Source organism: Pagrus pagrus (assembly GCF_965226575.1).
Source record: "Pagrus pagrus genome assembly, chromosome: 2".
In the NCBI taxonomy this organism is placed as follows: domain Eukaryota; kingdom Metazoa; phylum Chordata; class Actinopteri; order Spariformes; family Sparidae; genus Pagrus; species Pagrus pagrus.
This window is the reverse complement of record NC_140186.1, coordinates 21,190,590-21,207,189: the sequence shown is the minus strand read 5'-3', so window position 1 is coordinate 21,207,189 and position 16,600 is coordinate 21,190,590. Positions and strand designations below refer to the sequence as shown.

Below are 16,600 nucleotides of genomic sequence, written 5' to 3'. Positions count from 1 at the left end.
TGTGAAAACCAGCCCTGCAGATCCACTTGAGGTTTTCATGCAGGAACCAGCGCTGCAGTGTGTTCACGAGAGTGTGCACATTCTCACAAATGCCTTAGTCTGGTTTTCTATCAAGGCGCGTTCTGTGCCGCAGGTTTAAATATGATTAACACAAATAAAGTCACTCGGTGTACAAGTTTTCGATATTCCAGACACTTTGCATACAAATATTTTTGCCCACCAACATGTTGGATAACTTGAGTTTAGAGCGTCTTAAACTTGTTGAATAGTATCTTACAACCAACTGTGTAGCCAAGCTCTGTCATGCTTCACAGATGCAGCAGTGCTGTTGCTGTGGCAGGATATTGTTTACTGTGGCACAGCCTCTGAGTCTTTGGACTCCTCTAAGAGGACAGACATGGAGATGACTCTTACGTAATGTCAAAAGGAAACACACTGACTATTTGTTTATTTGTAACTGAGGGGAGAGACACAGTGAGGAGAGGCAAGTGTTACCAGGATGCATTGCCATCAGTTATTATTTTTAAAGCAACATTGTAACTGAAAGATTTAATGTTTGTAGGCTTGTAGTTATATCTGAAGGTGTGTGTTTATCCCATAACAATCCTGACACCAGCAAACCCTCCAAAGTTATTTACCATTTTCACATCCAGCAAAGGTAATAGTGATGTCTTTCAAATTATACTGTAGATATTAAAGCTGGTCTTGTTTTCTTTACTGTATTATAATACATGTTGGTGTATGTGTTGAATTGTAGGAGTCGTACCGGCAAGTGATGAAGATGCGTCCAAAGGATCTCTGGAAAAGACTGATGATCAAATTCAGAGGAGAAGAGGGACTGGACTATGGCGGGGTAGCAAGGTACTTTGTCACATTTGACGTTTCACGTTTGATTTTCTGTAGATCAAAATGAACTCTTTAGAACATAGCATTGTGAAGTGTTAAAAGGACCAACCAAGAAAACATAAAATGATGAAATTACCTTGCGAGGAAGCTGGATTCACAAGATCACATGATCATGTGTCAACTTGTATCACATAGTATCAGTTATATCAGAACTGGAGAGTATTTCTTGACTTCCCAGATGGTTCTGTGTAATAAATTATCTGGACTGTCAAGTTAACTTTCTTATACTTGTTTGAGCATTTTTTGTAGTACATTTTTCACAGTGAATATGTGTGTGTGTGTGTGTGTGTGTGTGTGTGTGTGTGTGTGTGTTAGGGAGTGGTTATACCTACTGTCCCACGAGATGCTGAACCCTTACTACGGCCTGTTCCAGTATTCTAGAGATGACATCTACACTCTGCAGATTAACCCCGACTCTGCTGTCAACCCGGTACGAATTATTTTCTTTTTTGTTATTGTCATTTGGGATGATTGAGGAGCAACAGTAGCTCAGTCTGTACGATCTTGGCCAGCATTGACATATGTGGACTGGTAGCTGGAGCGGTGCCAATTCACATCCTGGGCACTGTCAAAGTTCCCTTGAGCAAGGCACTTAGAATTTAAAGCTGTATAATCCAAATCTGTATCCATAATATGAAAATGATATGTCTGAAAGCCTTCATATTAATACCTCTTTTAATGTGCAGGAGCACCTGTCGTACTTCCACTTTGTGGGTCGCATCATGGGCATGGCGGTGTTCCACGGCCACTACATTGACGGAGGCTTCACGCTGCCCTTCTACAAACAGCTGCTGGGCAAACCGATCACGCTGGACGATATGGAGTCAGTCGACCCCGACCTCCACAACAGCCTTGTCTGGATCCTGTAAGACTTTTTTTTGTTTGTTTTCCGGCAACCCAAGTTAGAGGAAACACTACCTGCACAAAGCAATTTTCTTGTCAAAACAAGTACAAATAGAGGTTACCCAGCATCAAATTTTAATGTTGTCTTCTATAACTTAACCTGTAGGTTTTCCTATTTTAACAGTTGAGCTGTTTCTTTCATTGATGCCTTAATATTTAACATTTCTTCAAGAAGCAGTTGATTACAGGTGTAAATTGTATGAGGAGATGAGATAGAAAATCATACATAAAAAAGGTTCAGAGTGCACACACTTCAGACTCTCTCACAAGCTTGACCAGTTTGCTTTCTAATGACTGAAGCGCCCTCTGCTGTCAGGAAAGATAATGACATCTCGTCTCAGAAATGAACATCCTTGTTTGTTCAGGCGTGCTCCTGCATGTTGTGACACAGTGATTTTGTATTTTGAAGATTGAGGGTTTTCCACATGGGGATGGGATCTTCTCTTGATAAGACCTAAATATTCTTACTTATGATGATGTCGTCCACTATTATGTCTGTGAGGCAATAATCTCTTTGAAGTCATTTATGACCATGTGAAGGTTAAGTGCAACATATGCTGTTTTTTCATGAAAATAAAGTTCATTACAGCAATTAAAAGAAATAACCAAAAATAATCACAGCAGGTCACTTTAAATATGTAAGTCTGAGGTGCTGAGAGCAGATCACTGCTGTCTGAGTTTTGTTGGATCAAATTCTTGAAAATGACAGCAAATCTAAGTTAATGGAAATACTTTCTGAAGCAGCTCTGAGCTGATTCCTATTGTTACCTGCCCTCCCCCCTCTTCAGGGACAATGACATCACTGGCGTGCTGGACCACACTTTCTGTGTGGAGCACAATGCCTACGGAGAAATCATCCAACATGAACTGAAACCCAACGGCAAGAGCATCCCTGTCTCAGAGGACACCAAGAAGGAGTATGTCAGGTATGTTGAAACACAAAGAGTGAGACGAAACCCATTTTCAGCCCACATAAGAATCATATTTTCACTGTTTTCATACAACATTTCTGTGGCAGTCCATACTGTTGCCTTGCCATTCATTCATTGACGTGATGATGAACACTCTTTTGTGTTTCTTCCTCTTCCTTCCACCTTCATGTTCTCTGCAGGTTGTATGTGAACTGGCGTTTCTTGCATGGCATCGAGGCTCAGTTTCTGGCTCTGCAGAAAGGCTTCAATGAGGTTATTCCTCAGCACCTGCTCAAATCCTTCGATGAGAAAGAACTGGAGGTAAGAAAAGAAAAAAAAATAATTTCAAAAGAAGAGCAATCAAGTTACAGTAACGGCTATGACCAGCTTCTCTTCTTATAAAATTCAAGTTAATATTTAAGTTTATGTCTCCCTCTCTCCTTACAGCTGATAGTTTGTGGACTGGGAAAGATCGACATCTCTGACTGGAAGTCCAACACCCGTCTGAAGCACTGCACCCCAGACAGCAACATCGTCAAGTGGTTTTGGAAAGCTGTGGAGTCATTTGATGAGGAGAGGAGGGCCCGGCTTCTGCAGTTTGTTACCGGATCATCCAGAGTCCCGCTGCAAGGCTTCAAGGCTTTACAAGGTACTTTTTTTATTCATCTTAGAACACACAAAAGAAAGAAATAAATAAAAGAAAACCTCAGATAAACAAGCAGTTTTGCTTTTTGAAGAGAGTTAAAAAAGGGTTAAGGTCTTTATTAGCTGAGATGATAATGAGTAACTTAACAGTGGAATTTGATGCTGAACTGCAGCTGATGGATACTGTTTGTGTTTTGACTGCAGGTGCTGCCGGGCCAAGACTCTTCACCATTCATCAGATTGACGCTAACACCAACAACCTGCCCAAAGCCCATACCTGGTGTGTGTCAATTGCACCTGCAGACCCAATCTTTATAATGACAATGGAAAACCATATTATATCTTTACTCATGTGAGCTCTTTGTCTCCCCTTCAGCTTCAATCGGATTGACATTCCGCCCTACGAGAGCTACGACAAGCTCTACGACAAGCTGCTGACAGCGATCGAGGAGACCTGCGGCTTCGCAGTGGAATGAGAGACACGTCGGAGAGTGTGTTTGTGTGTGAACATGTGTAACTGTGTGCAGGACTCTTGATTATTGACTCTTGACTATTATTGTGACTGCGACGTGCCGACAGGCTCACTCAGAGCCTGATACAGGCCTTCGACCAGCCTGCAGTCTTCCTCTTCTCTCACCGCTCTCCACATTCTTCCCTTATCGAAATCTGTCTGAACAGCTGCTAGAGAGTCATCCTGTTATCGATTTTCTATTCATTTTTATGTTGATTGTTTTTTTTGGTGTAGTTTGTGTGAAATAAGGAGAGCAAAGAGAGCTGCAGCATTGTGAGTTTGCATTCAGAAACAGAACCTGCCTAAAATCCAATCAAATCAGAATGCAGCTTATCAACTTCCAGATCAACTTCTTTCAAAAGTGTTTCTTTAAAAAAAAATGAAAAAAACTCTCCCTAGACATTTGAGAACAGTGAGTCACTGTTTTGTTTTGTAATTTAAACTGATTGAAATGATCCTTGTCATGCTACTGAAGCTTTTACACTGCAGGTAGCCATATCTTGCCCTTAGTAGCAATCTTAACCTCAAACAATACACCTTCCAGTCCTCATGGCTGCAGAGTTGGTGTGCTTCGTCTTGTAGGAGCGCCACAAATCCATCCTACCTCAGTGTGTAATACGTCGATATTTGAAGGGTTTCATTCCAAAATGCTATGTGTTCCCGTTTAGAAAATCTTGAGTTTTTACAACAATCCTCCGCGGTTAGTTTCATTGCTTCCTAGCAGTCATTAAGTAACTGTAAAACCGTGTAATTTCAATTGTGAATATCTGATTTTGAAATGGAACTCGTGCAGACTGACCTGGATGTGGGTCTGATGTTTTGTGGCGTTTGTGGAGTCGAGCTTGTGGTGGGTCGTTTGAAGATGAGGGACGGACTCTGGATGAGAAGAATCTTATTTTTCCCTTCAATCACTGCAGTGTGACCACAGCTCTTGTAAACGTGTGTGTGTGTCTGTGTGTTTCTGCATGTGTATAAAATTGTGCACCTGTATGTGAGGAAGGTAGACATGTTGTAGATTAATTCCCCGTCACCTCTACTAGCACAGTGTCCTGTGTTTTAAGATGCAGAGCTGATTGAACCTCACTATTTGAGCTTGGTTCATTTTCTCTCGTTGACAGATTTGCCTCCAGCAGTTAAAAAGTGTGCACGTTTTTGAATTTTTTTTTATTTCACCTAACCCGGCACACTTCCTATCAGATTATATGTGAAAAGGGCACAGCTGTCCATGGGACCAGGCTTGATTTAGAGAAAAAAAAAAAAGTTTTCAGTGACATCATCAGTTTAAAAAGGCAGACGTTTTTCTTTCTCTCCATCTTGTCACTTTTGAGCACTTTACAAACTGAGCAGTGATGGCTGGAGTGCTTTCTTCACATTAGATTAAAAATATATCATGTTTCATTTGCTATACGACTACATTAGAAATATACAGAGTAAAAAGTATCTATACTCCTGTAATTTTTGAGTATATATGTACAAATACATAGCTATTTTGTATATTGTTGCTTCTTCTTTCTGTTCAATTCAAATGCAAGCATGTTGGTGTCTGTCACAGACCTCTTTGCATTCTCAGGTGAAGTTGTCCTTTGTTTTTTTTGTTATTTGTTTTTTTTTAATTTTACATTTATTAGGCTAGTGTGTGAGGAGGGGTAAAACTGGTTTTAATGGAAACTATATTTCAGATGCCCTGTTTTTAAACCCATGATAGACTGTAAAAAAAAAAAGCAGTTTTCTTTTGGTTGATCACTTTCAAGTATTAACACACAAGTACCTTCATAGGAGAACATGAATGGCCATATTTGCTTCTCTGGAGGTCTGAATGCTGGTTGATGCCTCAAATCCTCAGAAGTGCAAATGTTCGGGGTTGACTGCTGCTGAACTCCTGGGTGCTACACACTGAAAATGGTCAATCAAAATGAAAAGTTGCTAAAGAAAACCAGCGAGGCAACAGTGAGGACCACCTCCATCCAAAGAAAACCCTCTGCATGAATGGATGCTCAAGAAATAAAGCCTATTTATTTGCATAATTATTATTCTTAGAAAATGTTTTTGACTTGGAAAAAATCAGTTAAATGTTCTTTTTTTATGTATGCTGCCTGCATTTATTTGTAACCATGAACAGTTTGTTAGCTGGTACTCGGAAAGCTTGAGTTTTTATTTTAATTTTGTGGTCATCATCAGATAAAACAAAACGGATCACATTGAAGTTGTCGTCTTTGTACAGTTACAGAGAATTTATTTGATTTTTACCTTTAATAACGTGACTCAGAGGCAGGAAAATAGATGCATTACAAGTTTTTTTGCACACGTTATGCATACTTGGGCTCCAAGTTATAATCAGACACTTCCTTCTATTTACCAAATAGTTAATGGACTGATTTTTTTTAAATGTAGATAACATATATATAAATATATACACACACATGTTCTTGATATGCACACATGTATGTTTGTCCAGTGCACACAGTCCACTTCTGCTCTTTGCTACTTTTTGTTGGCACCAAGTTTTCTGGCTGGTTCAGTCTTCAGTGCAAAAGTTGTTTGGGTTAAGTGCTTCCAGACGAGGGGAAATCACACTTCTCCCCGCTTAAGCAGCCAAATTGGTCCGACATCCTCGACAATTTTACAGGTTATTGTTCTTTTTTTTTTTTTTTTCAAGCTTAGAACGTCTGTGATATAAAGGAGATTTTTGTCTCCTGATATGATGAATCTAATTGAATTGATTGAGAGCCAGGGGTCAAATTGATGATGGTTTAATTGGTTTAAAACCACAAGCTTTGTAATGTTTCTCTCCCCACACTTTTACATTTACAAGTTTATGTGCGTGTGTGCGTGTGCGTCAATGACTTTTGATTGAACTCAGTACAAAACAGAAAAAAAACTTCTTTTTTAACTGCACCATGTTTTATTTCTTTTGATTTCCTATCTGTTTTTGTATTTATTATTACAGTATATGTGTTCATAGTTTTTCACATCAGCTGCTCTGTGAGCTTGTAACTGACACCTGTACATAAGGACAAATAAAGAAGCAAAGTAATACACTTCTTGTACCCTTGCAGAAAGCTGAGCAATAAAACTATGCTGTTTGGACCTCACAGCATTATGTTTTATAGAAATGTGTGTGTTACTGTCTTTTTTACTGATAAAAGTTTGAAGGAAAAGGGGGAAAACGTTGGACAGTTCACCATTTTTATTTGGTAAACTAAATATTCCTTCATGTTTTCTGAATTATTCATTACTGAAATTGGAAATGAACTCGAGTCTACCAAGCTTATCATTAATATGAAACTGCCAGAGGAAATAGTTACATTTTTAAGCACTAATATATTTTAAAATATTTTATATTACAAGTAGCCTAAAGGTTCTGTGAATACAGAAGTGTAATCAGCAAAATAAAATTTGAAAAATGTTTTCTGATACATTACATAGTGGCAACAATGTATTGTAACTAAGTACATTTACGTATTTTCTGCCAGTGTATACTACATTTTGGAGGCAATTATTGTACTTTTTACTCCACTACATTTATATGATAACTTTAGTTACTAGTAACTCTTCAGATAACATGCTGCATCAGAGACAAAGTAACATTTTGACACAATATCTGAACTTTTGTGTACTTTTTAAAACACTGCATAGTAAATGGGGTGTCAGACACTAGTTACTGTTGTCTGCACATTTGAACACATTTTAAAAGGTTGTAATAGCTTTTATTTGCATTAAGTACGTAGTAACAATGATGGTGAGGTTAAAAGTACAGTAGTCACTCTGATATCATTATGGTGGAATACAGTATCTGTATGGGGATGTCTTTATGTATCAAATACATAAAGACATCCCCATACAGATACTGACTCGGAGCTGGCTTTTCTTCTCCTCGATGCGTACGTGACTTGTTAGGTGCATACAATGTTACATGTCAGGCTAGGACTACAGAAAGACGCCGATCTCGCATGTATTCTACTTGACAAGTAAGCAACTCTTATGATCACGTGCTTTCTCACAATGTCATCAAACTCGGTCTTTGAAAGGACATGCTGTGATTGCATTTAAGCACAGGAGCAGTACCTTTTTATGTGACTTTCTTCTTCTACTCCAGTACAGTTAAGAGATAAATGTTGTACTTCTACCCCATTTATACCCAAACAATCAACTAATCAATTAAATGACTTATACATTAATAGTAAATTTAATAGTATATCATCTCATTCTTAAAGTGCGGTGTTTGTAGGTCCTTAAAGTCTTAAAATGTCTTAAATTTATAAATATTAGGCCATAAAGGTAATTAAATGATCTTAAAATTGAATTTATGTGGCCTCATTCCAAAAAATATTTGATCTATTTCATATATCCATCTTTTAGTTGTTGTTTGCCAAAATAAGTCATGCTATTCTGTGGGAAAGTCAACATTTTGATGTTACAAATCTTTAAACCACTGATATTCTCTAATGTTGTCCACAAACTGTGCTCCATTAGCCAGCTTCATCACATCATGTTTGGGTTTATATATTTAACTTCAGTCTGTGCTAAACATCTAAAGAAAACCATGAAGAAGTTTTTTAAATTTTTTTTATTAAAGGGGCTCTATGTAACAATTCGTAGCAATTGACATGTGTTAATAACTATTTTATTGACCATATGTGAGCCGATTGTAACGTGATGTAAAAAACGAGACCTTCCCCGTCTCTCTCAGTTGTCTACAAGCCTTTTGACTATTTGTCTAAGTTGTTTAATGCTGCTGGACTGTTGATTTCTTCGTGAAGGACTCAGATTTTCCGAGACAGTTCAAAGGATGTGACTTTATGCACGTTCTTGAGTGAATCATCTCTCTGCTCAGCTAAAAGAGAGCAACAGTTAGTTTATAAATGGTGTCCGCTAACATAAACTAACGACCGGCTTCCTGCAAAACACAGAAGATCCACAGAGCCTTTTTAAAGGGATACTCCTCTCATATGATATGCTGACATCCTGACTTTTCCTTTTCCAATTCCATTTAATCATCTTAATGTATTGCTCTAAATAACACTGCCATTTAATTATTAATCCTCACTGGCGCTGTGAATAGCTAATGAAAAGGCTGTTTTTTGGGAGCCAATTGTCTGGTCATGGTGAAACTGAGTGGGGCTTATCCTGCAGGTGGGAATGGATTTAAGTTTTTCAGTGATGTGTGGGTGCATAAGGGATAAACCCACTAGCAGTAGCCTCAGAGGGCTGTGGCGATAGACAAAGAATCTGGAGTTACATTATATAACGGCTCATCACAATGGAATAGAAAGTGAACTAGTGTTACGCTAATGTTAGTGTAGTGTAGAAGCGAGTTGTCAGTCTCCTTCCGTGTGTTTCCATACTGTATATGTTATTGTATTTGTCCATATGAATGAACCGGCAAGCTAACGGCCATGTGTTATGACTGTAGTTATCTTCAGCCATGGAATAAACCTCAATGGCCAACTGTAAGAAGTTCTTCAACTGAAACCTGGTGAGAGGGCCTGAGTGTAAATATAAGTTTTAAGTCATTTTAAATTATACAATAATGATGAATGACAATATAACAAGTTAATTTCACAACCTGCTGAAATACACATGCGTATAGGTAGAAGTACATTTTCTTTATTCTTCAGCTCCAGCTCCAAAGCTCAGAAGATACGGTCATGCGACCCTTCGGGTTGATGACTGTCTACCCATGCAGACATTTCTAGCTGAAACACATGACAGCACTTTCACTTGAATAGTAAAAAAATGCATGTAGGACTACAAACTCAGACTATAAAGTTGAGTTGCTGAAAACAAAGCTCTGTTTGTACGTCTGCTATCACATTGAAGTTATAATACTAGCTGATTGGAGCCCGACATTAAACCAAACTGTTTTGTTTGTAATAAAAGTGAATGTTAGTGGCGGTTATCATTGCACCGACAAAAGATTTAAGCTGTAAAAGAGTTCATCAGTGAGCCAAGTCGTCTCTGTAGTCCTGCTTCCACCTCTGTTGATGTCTTTCAACATTTCAGCTTCAGACATTCCACTTCAGTTTTACAATTTGCTGCACTTTTTATGTCATTTGTAGCTGTAGTGTGACTGAAGTGGTAGTAGTAGTAAACACACACGAACAATTCAGTAGTTTTCCAGTTGTTGTGGGGACATTTCTATCCAAAATAAAGTTAATCCACTTGGTCTCAACATCCTCAGATGGTGGGAAAACTTTTGAATTAATTGGTTCTTGCAGCCAGCAACAGAGCAGATAGGCTTGCCTGGTCCTTGTCGGTCCCTCCCTCTTGCACAGCTAATGCGGTCTCAGCTGCATGTCTTTGGCCGTATACTCTGGCTCGGATAAATACTGCTGAATATCTGACTCAGCCCAACCACAGTAAAATTAATCCTCATCCATAACGTTCTCTGCACATTATGAATGCTATTTCCATTGTTTGGAAATAGCATCCATTTGTTTTCAAGCGGCACCAGTAGAACTTTCTTGGCTGATATCGCACAGCCGGAACAATTTGTTTACAAATGGGTGTTTACAGGAAAAGTGAAGTAACAAGAACTTGGCTATTCATGCATCTTTTCTAACTCCCTCAGCTCGTCAGATTTCGTTGTTGATGAAGAGTGCATCCTCCTCCAACAGACAATGTACAGTTATAAAACAAGCCCAAGGACTAAAGATGGTGGTTTACCAGACTTGCTGTTTCTGTCAGAGCAGCTGTAAATGGACTAACCTGCCGGATGAAGACCATGGTGATTTCCATAGTGGTTGTAAAAAATGGATAACTGTTTGTTGAGTCTGCCTGCTTCATCCGACCCAGCGCATGTGGGGAGATTTGAAGGTGGGCAGCTTCTCCAGGAGCACAAGGAGGAGCTCATACTGAGAGGGGATACAAACCAGAACATTACTTGTATAATTAGACTACATCCATATAGTATTTTTTCTTTGGCTTGTGACAATAAATAATATTGTGTGCGACAAAAACAGGAATATCTTCCTGATATCTGAATTGTCATGTGCCTTCTCAGGAAAAATTCAAGTAATTTGAAGACGCCTTGGTTTCAGTAGTAGCTTAATACAACAGATGCCACAGTTGAAAACAAAGGTTAGTTACAGTAAAATTGACATGTAAAAAGTTGCTATGAAAAATTAAAGCTTCTGCGTGTTCTCTGCCTGCTGCTTGATAGTGATGTTACACTCAACGCACATACCATGATTAAAAATTGATCATTCAGTGGCTAAGTATCAGAGAACGATGTATTGATGCCTCAGTTTATCAAAATAAAAGCAGAGTTTGAAGATGGGTGCGCTCCAACAAGGCCGTCGGTAGTAGAGGGGTGAGAGAAGGAAAGGGGCTGTTGGGGCCAACTGAGACTGCTCTTCTCGGATGGTCTTGACCAGAGATTCAAGATTTACTATAAATGTAGGTGGCAAAGCTGTCGTCCATATACATGGTTACATGGTGGGTGCCCACAGCAGAGTGGAGGGAGCTGGATTGAAGATGTAGGATGGTGAGTTTGAAAGAAGCAACTGTGCAGTGAAAGAAATATAATAATAAATAAATAATTTTAAAGCGACTGTGTCTGAATGTCTTCTCAATGAAAAGTATTTCCTCAGCATCAATTTAAACAGTGAAATACTGACGGACAAAAAAAGAAACTAAACTAAACAGAAAACATAAAATGAGCACATACAAGTCATCATGTCTCAAGTAAAGCCACGGGCTGAGTCTTTAACTTTTTATTTTGTGAAGTTGTGCTGACTCGACTCGAGTCCAATCACAATGACTTGAGTCCACAGATTTTGGGGGAGAGTCGACCACGCCCACTCAGGAGACAGAACTGTACAGAGAAGCTTCGCGTTACATTTTCGGCAGACCAACACGTCGAGGCTTAGTCCTGTAGCGCCGACACACACTCACACAACACACAGACAAACACACACACACACACACACCACCATGGTCCGAGTGTGCTCTTTCCCTGGATGCTTCAACAGAGAGAAGCGTGTGAGATGTCGCGTGCGCTCTTCGTCGCAGGACGTCGGCCTCCCGGTGACTTTCCACAGACTCCCGCTACATGACCCAGAGAGGCTCTGGCTGTGGCTCATCGCTCTCCGCCTGGATCTCAACCCCTTCCTCAAATCCCTCCGTGCAGTGCGGGTGTGTAGCGAGCACTTTTCACCGGAGGACTACCGTCCAAAAATGCACGGGAGGAAAACAGAGCTACTTCTACTGAAGCCGACAGCTGTGCCGACCGCATCACTACAGCAGGCTGAGGTGAGTGCTCGCGAGTTCCAGCTCGTGCACCCACTCGCGCGCTGTCGCTTTAATCCTCGTGGCTACAGTGAAGATTTCATTTGAACAAACTGTAAATAATGTCTTTACACACCAGGGTGGGATCTCGGGGCCTGTGTAGTCGCCGGACTAGCTGTGTGGAGCCATTTTGTTTTTTTCTTTGGTTGTTTACGTTTTAAGGGAAGACACTACAGGTGCACGGATAACATTTTAGACTGTATCACCAAGATTACTTACAATAAGATATTTTAATGACACGTTTTCTTACATTTTATTTCTAAATATGCCAGAGATGCATTATCTAATGTGAAATGCACTAACTTGTATAGAACATAAATCTGAACACTGGATAAAGGCAAATTTCAATACATACTAGAGTCAAATGTCAGCATCCATCATAACCCACGTCTTTAGGAATAAAATGTTATATAACTCCAAATCTCGCTTTACAATATAGATAGGAATAAAACTGGAAAGTGGTGTGTACTAAATGCCACTGAAGTGGAAATATTTGGCTCACAGTAAAAAAGGCATTTAAAAGGTGCAATATGTAAGTATTGGCCACCTCTCAAATTCATACTCCAAACAAGTAGGGGGCAGCACATCACCAGAGTAGCTGCTAACTGTAGCTGTTGTTAGCTCAGTAGCCATGCTGCTAACTGTCCGAACTGGGAGCTCAGAGTGGTATTTTGACATTACATATTTAGACAATAAAATGGTGAAAAGGGTAAAAACCTGAATAGATATCAACACAAAGCTTCCACAGTGCGGATGATCCGGGTAATTTTAAACCTGGGAGGTCTAGCTTTTTTCGATTAATCTGCCACTGAGCAGCTTTCATAGGAATGAACGGGGTGCCGCCTCTGAAGCTGTATCTAGGTTGTAAATGTTACATCCAGGTGTGCTACTTAGACTGGGCAGCTACGTAGATCGGGTAGTAACAGCTCATCTGGCCCACTGAATATGCATAGCAGTGTTTCTTCTGCTCGGCCCTTCAACTTTACATTGTGACTACATCACAGAGTTTTAAAATGTATTTTTTTTTAGCTCAAGAAAAGTTCGCAAAAACAATACAAATACAAAACTTCAATGAAGCAAAAGTTCATGATAGAGTCATAATTGACCTTGTTTGCAGTCTGAGGTGAGCTGCAAACAGTTTGAAAGGTGTCGCTTTCCTAATGGTGGCGTAGGTGAAAATGCTTTTTGGGTCTCAGGGAATTTTTACAATATATGTTTACAATATTTGCAATAATATGAATTTGTATTCTTTCATTATTTGCAATACCATGAGTGGCCACTGGGCAAAATTGGAAGCAAGGCTGAGCTGTATTCACCACTGTGTCCAGTTCAGTAATACATTCATGGATTAACTGCTGCTGAGGCAGAAAGTAAGTCTGAGAGAATAGAAATGGTTAATGCTGCAATCTTGTGTGAATTACTGGAAAGGACGTGCAGGCCAGACTGCTGAGAGGCTTTCAGGCCCTCTCAGAATCTGGATTGAATCGGCTAGTTTACCAGAGAATGGGTTTATTGGTGCAGTTTTTTTGGTTAGATAGGAGAATTAAGACTTTTTGCAATCCAGTCATAGTCGGCTATGCAAATGTTTGGTTGCAAACTGGCTTTAAAAATAGAAGGAGGCCTCTAAGCTTCATATAGGTTATATAACAGGAGGCTGCAGGTGGCAGTATGCACCTACAAAGTCATTTACTGCAATCACCCATGAAACGAAAAGAAGAAGACTGAGCTTCCTGGAGAAAGTAAAAGTTCACTTATAACATTTTCGTCGCAATGGTGTCGGCCTGCATCGTTCCCAAGTGCAAGGCAGTGAAGTGGAAACGGGGTGCTGGAGTGAGCTATTACCGGCTGCCATTAAAGGACCCAGAGCGTTGCAGGCAGTGGCTGAGGGCAGTGAATAATCCTAAATATGGGGAGAGCAGCGCCATGGAAACTCTACACAACCTCCGAGTTTGTAGTCTCCATTTCAAAGCGGAGGACCACGAACGCAATGTTTTGGACAAAGCCGAGGGTTACGTGTATGGGAAGAGATTAAAAAACACTGCCGTCCCGTCTGTTAACTTAGACGGAGAGAAACCAGGGGCTTCTGCTCAAGCAAAGCGGAGACACGTTGGATTAAAGGTACAGTGGTGCCTTGTCGTGTGTTGTCATAAATGACAATCCGCGATACTATTTTTCAGTGTTAAAGCTCCTTATGTGTGTGAGTTTTAACGTTACCTTTGTGAGCTTGTGGACTTTTTTTGCTCATGTGGTATAGAGATTGTGGTTTTAAGTCACTGAGGATAAACAAACGGGGTGTCAGCAAGTGATATGAAGTAAAAACGTGATGTTGTGTTATAGGACATGGAAATCCTGATATTCAGGAGGTGACAGTAGATGCATCATTCAGTCGGATTGATGAGGCGGTGATGTATTACCATTAATTTGGCAGTTGCTTTCTCTATGACAGTGCTGGCTAGCTAATGTTAGCTGCTAGCTTGGCTGGCACAAAGTGTTAAAACTGTGTAGGCAGATGATGACACAGGATTACACTCTGGGTGTGTAATGTCTGTCCTGAGGAACATGGAGTAGATTGGTTGGATAGTTTATTTTAGTCATACTAAATACTTAAACTCATGTCTGCCATCAGCTGTTAAGAGTGTGTCTGTGTTGTGTGTTACTTTACAGCAGCAGGACACCTTGGAAACGGACAGACCACCAGGCCAGATCGGAGACACAGGTGAGTCAGTGAATGATTTTCACTATCAAGTTAAGTTTACAGGTGCACGTGGCATTCATTAATGACATATGTGTTACAAGTAGCCATATCTGTGTGCGATGGTCGTGTGTAAAGATGACTGCTATGGTGTCCGTTTGGGACATTGTTGATGCAACACTGATGATCAGTAAACCACGTTGTTAAAGGATAAGTTCACCCAAAAATGAAATTTCATTTGTACTAAAGTTGGGTGGTCTAGAACAAAATTCTGGAGCTGCCAACAAAATAGTGTTGCAGCATTCTCATAAACAAGTAGATGGGAAAGGTAAAAAACAAAGAAACAACTGGAAGGAAAGCCCCCATCTACCCCACTTTTTTAGGAGAATGCTGCCATTCTGTTTTGCTGTAAAGCTCCAGAAATGTTTTGTTAACAGAACTTCACCCAACTTCCCATCAAAATGGGGGAGAGTAGATAATGACTACATTTCCTTTTTGAATAAAAAGGATATGTCAAGTGACACAAATCTGCCACAGTTAATACGGTTTTGTCTTGAACTTTTAACTGGCATCAATTGGGATTGCTCAAAGTCTCCATCTTTGCTATTTTTACTATGATATAAATAATGCAGTTCGTGAATCCAGCTTGAAAACAATTTTTCTTCCCTTAAGTTTCTGATGTTGTCCAGCCTGGTGAAGACAGTTTGTTTGAGTCCACTTATAATACACCTGAGACGTCAACTGCAACAATGGAGAAGTAAGTCTTTAACATTTGTATCCATGGTGAGATTTAAGTTTCCACTTCTTGCCGGCTCCATATAACCTGTGTCATACCTCTCCTGTCCTGTAACAGAGCACCTCTGCAGCACATTGTTGACGAGGAGGCCATCCTGCAGCTGATGAAGAACTGCCCGATGTGCGACAGAAAGTGCCGCTGTACCAAACACAATCGAGGTCCTTACTTCATAGTCTACCAGAGCTGCTACTTCTGCCATTATCAACGCAAGTGGGCCAGCCAGCCTGAAGCTCTAAACATGAAAATTAATAAAGCACACCCAGCGCCCAAGAGGAAACATCAGCCAAAGGAGAAGGTGTGTCTAAATGCCAAGGCTCAGTCATCGCAGCTAAATAAGATTGGCGATCTTCAGTCTCAGAGTTACACGACCCATTAGAGACTTGAGGAGCCCAGTGTTAACTCTGGCTTACATGAATCTGAATTTGGTCACAGAACCAGTGTCAGATGTGCCTTAAAGTGGAGCATTATTAGGCAGCTGGATATGCTTAATGATGACAAACAATTCTTTAAAGAAGAATCGCCCCTGAGTCTACTTACTCAGTCGGACAAAAAGCTGCCAGCTGGTGCCAACAGTGCAGACACACAGCAAACGGAGGGGCCACAGACGCTCAGTGATGGCCATGATGTGACTGACAGCCGACTGTTGTCCTGGTGTATCAGGACCTTAAGTAAACTGGGAGGAATTGTTTAACAGTCACAAGCACTTAGTATTTCACTTTAGTATGCTTATCCCACTTTCGTCCAAGCAGGACGCATTATTGTTGAGGTTAATACCCTTATATCCTTGGTTGTTAAAGTGACAATCTCTGTATATTTTTATTTAAATAAATGTCTTTTAAGCATTTACTACTGCTCAGCTTTACATTAAATGTATTTAACTGACGACTCATGAGTAGCATTTTTATCATGAAGAATTAACAAGAAATGCAATGCATTTGTCAGTAAGC

At 40.0% G+C, this 16,600-nt stretch overlaps 2 protein-coding genes across 4 annotated transcripts in view; both read left to right on the top strand.

Annotated features, from left to right (window-relative positions):
- Positions 1-6,079, top strand: part of LOC311263829 (E3 ubiquitin-protein ligase SMURF2) — a 67,216-nt gene extending 61,137 nt beyond the window's left edge. Inside the window, exons 13-20 of the mRNA XM_084364157.1 lie at positions 758-861; positions 1,222-1,336; positions 1,593-1,771; positions 2,598-2,735; positions 2,921-3,041; positions 3,168-3,369; positions 3,570-3,645; positions 3,742-6,079. Coding sequence (XP_084220283.1) covers positions 758-861; positions 1,222-1,336; positions 1,593-1,771; positions 2,598-2,735; positions 2,921-3,041; positions 3,168-3,369; positions 3,570-3,645; positions 3,742-3,841 — 1,035 coding nt within the window. The 3' untranslated portion in view covers positions 3,842-6,079. The remainder of the gene's footprint in view (positions 1-757; positions 862-1,221; positions 1,337-1,592; positions 1,772-2,597; positions 2,736-2,920; positions 3,042-3,167; positions 3,370-3,569; positions 3,646-3,741) is intronic.
- A 5,566-nt stretch (positions 6,080-11,645) lies between these two features.
- On the top strand, positions 11,646-16,538 carry LOC311251108 (uncharacterized protein). 3 transcript variants are annotated; one of them, XM_084343407.1, is made up of 4 exons: positions 11,646-12,129; positions 14,830-14,881; positions 15,530-15,614; positions 15,711-16,538. In XM_084343407.1, the coding sequence occupies exons 1-4, from the start codon at positions 11,812-11,814 to the stop codon at positions 16,027-16,029; spliced, it is 774 nt and encodes a 257-aa protein (XP_084199533.1). In that variant the 5' UTR covers positions 11,646-11,811; the 3' UTR covers positions 16,030-16,538. The 3 variants fall into 3 exon arrangements, with proteins under 3 accessions (XP_084199533.1, XP_084199532.1, XP_084199531.1); XM_084343406.1 differs by lacking the exon at positions 11,646-12,129 and adding an exon at positions 13,863-14,283 and having other exon boundaries at positions 14,833-14,881; XM_084343405.1 differs by lacking the exon at positions 11,646-12,129 and adding an exon at positions 13,864-14,283.
- Positions 16,539-16,600: the final 62 nt, after the last annotated feature.